The sequence below is a fragment of the Pyxicephalus adspersus genome, chromosome Z (genome assembly GCF_032062135.1).
Source record: "Pyxicephalus adspersus chromosome Z, UCB_Pads_2.0, whole genome shotgun sequence".
NCBI classification, from domain to species: Eukaryota; Metazoa; Chordata; class Amphibia; order Anura; family Pyxicephalidae; genus Pyxicephalus; species Pyxicephalus adspersus.
The window spans coordinates 14773756-14780114 of NC_092871.1; the positions used below are offsets into that span (position 1 = coordinate 14773756).

At 34.3% G+C, this 6359-nt stretch overlaps 1 protein-coding gene across 1 annotated transcript in view; it reads right to left on the reverse strand.

Annotated features, from left to right (window-relative positions):
* Positions 1–6359, reverse strand: part of LOC140344153 (cytochrome P450 2A13-like) — a 9511-nt gene extending 3152 nt beyond the window's left edge. Inside the window, exons 1-7 of the mRNA XM_072431110.1 lie at positions 6140–6359; positions 4999–5161; positions 3314–3463; positions 2434–2594; positions 1657–1833; positions 1113–1254; positions 368–555 (exon numbers count right to left, since the gene is read on the reverse strand). Of these exons, the coding sequence (XP_072287211.1) occupies positions 368–555; positions 1113–1254; positions 1657–1833; positions 2434–2594; positions 3314–3463; positions 4999–5161; positions 6140–6319 (1161 nt within the window). The 5' untranslated portion in view covers positions 6320–6359. The remainder of the gene's footprint in view (positions 1–367; positions 556–1112; positions 1255–1656; positions 1834–2433; positions 2595–3313; positions 3464–4998; positions 5162–6139) is intronic.

Genomic DNA, 6359 nt, shown 5'->3' on the forward strand with positions numbered 1-6359 from the left:
TGTTATTGTTGTAACAAGTGTGCACTAATATGGTTGGAATACTTTTATGGTTGTTATGTTAGTATGTGCCTGTTTATTTGATTTAATTCCAATCCTGTCATATCTTGCATCCCCCCCTGTTTTTATTGTACCCCGTTAAAATTTTAAAGAATGTTTAAAAAAAAAAAAAAAAAGAACAAAGGAGAGAATGACAGTTCTGCACCTCATGCTACATTCTCTCCTGCTAGTCAAGTGTTCTGTTGAGTTCTGGCAAAGAAGAAACATTTTGTATATCAGGATCTGTCATTCAAAAGAAGAATATAAAGCTAATAAAATCACATTCTGGATAAATAAACAAAAGACAATAATGGAACTCTGAAAAGTGTACCTTCGGAATGTCATATCCTCTAAATGTGGTGTCCTTGCTGGCAGCATGGATTAGCCCTAGTGGTACAATATCAGCAAATCTCTGAATTTCATGGATGACGGCCTCTGTATACGGCATTTTACTTCTGTCCTCCACTGATGGACTTCGATCACTGCCTATTACGTTGTCAATTTCCTTATGGATCCTCTCTGGAGCACACAGAATGAGAAGAGTGTGAAAAATATAAGATGTCACATTAGTACATATTAATTGATGCTGAAGTTTAATCTGTTCCTGTTAATAATATATAATAGTATAATATATGTAAATATTTTGCGGAGATGGCTAATTAGAACATTGGTTGTCCAGTCTAAATTTTGAGTTGTTGAACTTCTCATCATCATTTAGTTCCAGTTTCTGCAGAATAAATAGGAAACCGAAAAGGAAACCCATAAGTGTATGATGTCAATTGTATTTATTAAATGTGCTTTATATGCTACACTATGCTGGTGCTCTTTTTGTGTGTGTGTAGAAGAACATAGAAGATAACACCAAGTATTTATACATCTATTTGTAGTTTTTGGCAAAAAAAACCAATATTCTTTTCTGTAAAAGTACCCTGATTTTTTAAATTTGGCCTGCATCAAGTAGATTTTTCATTCCTAAAGTATTTTCCATTTTCAATTTAGACAGATCAGTGTACATTTAAAAAAGATCACCATGTGCCAATCCTACTTTTTGTTCAGGTAGAAAGTGGAGGCGTTACCTTGTATCTCTGGATATTTGAGTAGTATTAGGAAGCCATATCTCAGTGTTATACTTGTAGTCTCAGTTCCAGCAAAGAACAGGTCTAATATTGTTACTATTAGGTTGTCATCATGGAATTCTGTATTTGGGTTGTTCTTCTCCTAAAAAATACATTTGAAATATTTTAGCATTCAAAAAGAATATGAGGCTACTGGAATCCATGCAAATTATGTAAATACCACGGTTTTCTAATCAGTCCCTACTATTCCATAATCATTCTTCCATTGGCAGAGGCCACAGGATAAGTAGGCACTTATACCTAGAACCTTTACATTTTAATAGACAATCAATGTGCTGGTCATGTGTCCCTTTGGTGACCTCAGACTACGTTAAAAATGTACAATAAAGTACAATATTATGTAAAGATACAATTTTGTATGCTTTGACACTATTGTGGTGTTTAAAAATGCATCGTAAAAGCTGGGATATTCCTTATTAAAATACAGTTTCATTGCATTAAAAAAGAGATTAGATTTTAGACAAAATCAAAAAAACAAACTCACCTCTTCCATCTTTATGAGAAAACAATCTATGAAGTCACGTGGACAGTTCTTATCCAATGTCTCCTTGTGAGCGTTCACCATATCTCTCATAAACTGTTTAAAGTCTTCAGTAAATTTGAAAAGTTTTTGGTGAGGGCCAGGGACATGCCTCATTACTTTTGGGAATATGTTAAGAAGCTGAAAACAGTTTTAATTGAGGTGTAAATAATTAGCATTTTTTCCTTTATATTGTAAACAATTCATACTAAAATATTTAACTTAAAAATAGAATATTTCCCTCTTTTAATAAACTACGACAATGGGTAGAAAAAGTTCTCGTGCCAGTGCGTTTCTATAATTTAAATGTCTTTTTATACATGTTTTAAAATATCCATGGAGTCCCTCTTTATAGAGGGTGTAGATAATGCTTTACACACCTGTTATGGTAAATGTCTGAGTGGAGTTATTCCCAAAGAAAATTACCACAACAAGCACATATGATGACTGGTAATGTGCAATATATATATAGTGACATGATCCAATCATTAATTAAAAGCTTTTTTTATTTCGGAAAGCAGTAATATATATATTTTTTTTTTTTTTTTGGGGGGATTAGATATTGTTTAGAGTAAATATGGGATCACCAAAGCTATGCATGCATGCATTTTCAGACTTAAGTGCTCCAACTGAATGAAGTTTGTATGTTAGTTTTTTATTTATATATATTTATATTGAACATGGAATCAATATAAATAAATATGTGGTGTACACACACTGGTACACAATATACATATTTACCTGGCCTGTTTTGGTGTTCAGCAGTATTATCACTTCTTGCATAAGTTTTAGAAGGGTCATGAACTTCTCATCATTATAGTCAAATCTCTTTCCAAATACAATAGAACAGATGACATTGGACACAGCCAGTCTAAGCAGATAAACTGGTTCAATTGGTTTATCTGTTTTTACACAAATAAAAATAATTAGCATTTTCCAATCATTATTTAAAATAAAACAAACCATTTTACTTCTGTAAGTGTCTTTTGATAAAAAATGTATGTAGTTTAGCAAAAACATATGGAATTGATTTACTAAAGGAGTATTATGTTTATAACGTAATGAAGTAAAGCCAAATAAAAATCTACTTTTGTGACCAGGCAAGTCCTTTATTGTAGAAGGGACAGGCAATGTTCCAGTTTGTATCACTGACATGCTTACAGAATACTTCACTGACTGTACAGTTTACATCTAGAACATATGTTGATGTAGAAGGCACACAAAGATAATTTACTAAAGTTTACTATGACTATGGGGTTTTATATAAAATGACTAAAGGGATCATTATTAAACATGTAAAATGTACGCTCAAGATTTTCACATTCATTTTTTCTTTTTGATTTTCTGTATACCACTTAAAGTATAGAAGAAATTATTTGAAGTAATTATTAGTGTTTAGTAAAACACATTTTTACTAATCGGTGACTGTTGATTCATCAAAAGGGGTTTTAAGGCTTTTCCGTTTTCATATAAATCAGAAGAAGCATTGCACTCATTAAATCACCAAGTGCATATCTGAAGTAATGCTGGCATTTCAATCACTAAAACCCAAAAATGTCAAGAATGCCCAGGAAACACCCCTGCATAATTCTCACAGCATTATATTATACTATCATTATACCTTTCATCATGATAAATCTGTCCTTGAGACACTGCGCTTCTTCCTGTATCCTCTCTTCCACACTTCTCTTCCCCATCCCAAAATTTCTCAGTGTTGTCAGGGAAAATCGACGCATTATCTTCCACCTCTCTCCATTGCTCTGAATCACACCTGTAAAAATGGAAATGGACATAATGCTCTTCATGATTCATAAAATGACACTTTTTAAAAATGTCCTTTCGTAATACTGCCTCACCTTAGTTAAACATGTTCTTACAAGAGTCCAACGCTAGTTTGTGTATTCTTTTTGTACTTTCATAGCATTTCTCCCTCAATCTGAAAATATATTTATTATTCAGTTGCAAAGCTCCCAGTAAATGAGATTAATTCTTTACATTCATCTCATTCTTTATGAGATGAATTGTTTAGATTCAGCTAGTCAATCTAGCAAAGGACAGCCTTGCTGGATTGGCTGAATGAAATTAATGGAGCTCCATTTGCATGTCCTTAGTACTCCTCAACCTACGATGAAAAGCAACTGGCACTGGATGGATCATCAAGGGATGCTATATTCACTGGATCCTACAAAGAAAACTATCAGTTTAACATCCTGAGCAGTTAATTTCTGTCTGGATTTATATGTCTATGTATTTTACAGTGTATTATAATAGTACGAGTATACAGTTTTTGTTTTGAGAGTCACACTCAGGGTTACTGCTGGGGAGGTTAAATAGATTACCAGATTTACATTTCATTCTATTGTTTTCTCTCATTATTTCAAGGGCTGCTTTAATTCTTTCTGATAATAGGTAAACTGTACCACTCTACTCATTCCCTGGGGTGAGGGGGTGGATATATAATGTTACCTAATAAAGGGGGCTTCTAGACTCCACATATTTTCACCACTACACGGTTTCATATTGTGGACACGAAGCCCTTTTTTCAGCAAAAGACCGGCAAACACTGGAAGCAATCAGAGGTCAGGTTTTTCAAATTTAGAGGGCTACATTTCACCCACTTCATTGCTTCCCAAACCTGTTTCATTAAAGATTAAAGGAGTTTTAATAGGTAGAAATAGGGCCACATGTGCTTCCTGCTCCATTTCCTATGTAGAGAGGCCCTAAACGTATCTAGTTTAAAGATTAGGAAGGGACATGCTGTGTTTTTTCTCTGGTAAAAGTGCTTTTTCCATTAAAACCTAAAACAAAAGTGCCTAATACAAATAGTCACATGATCCAATGATTCATTAGCTAGCAATAGTCTAGCTTGGGGTGAACTGGATTCACATTAACTGGTGTTGATTCGGTTAGCCTGCAGAATCAGCACCAGTTGATGTGAATCAGCTCACCCCAATCCAGTATAATATGGTAATTGCAGTCTGGATCTAATCAGATGACCTAACTTAAACCATAGAAAGAAAAGGGAGGCCACAATTCCTTTTTTATTACAGGCACACCTTAGTACAAACAATTAATCCTACTTGTTACTCATAAGTAGAGAACACAGAGAGTGTTGCTTTATTACATCAGGTCTCCACATAATCAAAAGTAAGAATGTAAATCACTGACTCTCATTTTCAAAAAGAAATGTGTTTTATCAATAAAAAATTTTAAATTTTATCAGTAAAAATTTTGGGGGCCATCAATGTATGTTGATTTCTATGCTAACATTAATTTAGGAACATTATTTTGTTTTTAGCATCTTACCAAATGACCCAAAGAATATTTCTGCCAAATCCGTATCACCTCTGTCACTGAAAGCATCACTGCGATCAACCAGAGCCTCCTTGACAGCATCGTAGCCAATCAGCATGACCGCTCTATATTTGCCCAGGTAGATGGTATACACAGGCCCATACTTTTCACTTAGCTGTTGATAGAGATTTTTTTAAAGGGTTGTACAGGTTCAGAAATGCTGGCACTATGAAGATCTATTCAACTGTACTCTTAACAACTGTCTATTTTTATCAATGCATGAAGCCACCTCTACTTCCATCGCTCACATTACCAAAGTACCAAGGACCCATCATGGTTCTTTCTTCCTTAGCAGCCCATTTTGTTATTTGGTAGTTGCTTTATATGCTTTGTTTCTATTACTGTTAAAAGAAATATAAAGCTAAGTGTGCAAGTGTTGGTAAGTTATATTTAGGTTTTAATAGTTTTTCTTGATTTCTTTTTGGAAACACTTTATTCAGTGGGTTTACTTTATCTGTAAGTACAAGTGAACTCAATATTTCAAATTAAAAAGTGCATGTTTAGAATATGTATGTGTTTGGTTTGGTTATTTTTTTGCTATTTGTGTGCAATTAGGAAGATTACCCTTTCCTACACTGGAAACTAGCAAGAAATTATTTATCTCCAAAGTGAATGGAGTTTCAATCAGAGTTGTCACAGGAACAGGTATTGCCTTTTTTTTAAATTAATATTTAAAACTGGTTTTATGGTAAAATGCACATTTTAGATCTGCAAATTATCTAAAACCGCAAACGTTATATGGTCTATTTATTAAAGCGGAACTAGTTGCGGGGTGGTGAGCTTCTGCCATAATCAGCATAGTGCATACTTGCCTAATATTGCCCTGCGGCGATGACAGGTCTAGGACTTGTCATTGCTGCAGGAATAGGCACCATCCTCTTCACTGCTGGTTCATGGCAGACTTCAGTGGAGAATTCACTATTGTGGTAAAATTGTTTGAATCTTGGGTGAAATCATTTATAAATAGACCCCATCAGCCACAAAAGAGTGCAGTCTAGGTTGTACCTTTCATGAAACTAGGAAAAATGTCTTCCAGAATACAAAAAGAATGCATTTTTTAAAATATTCAAATATTATAATTATTCTGGCTTACCTTAACTAGGGACTGTGGCAGTTCAGTGGTGTTAATCTGGAAAAAGTTCCCCAGAAGTGGCAGAGGGGTCGGTCCTGGTGGTAAGTCTTTCTTCTTTACATTCATCCACCATTTAATCAGGTAAATTAGGAGAGTAACCCCAGAAACAAGAAAAAGAGTTCCCACCACATTCACTGCCATTCTTTCAATAATTGCTCTGTATCGTCTCTGTACTCCGAGA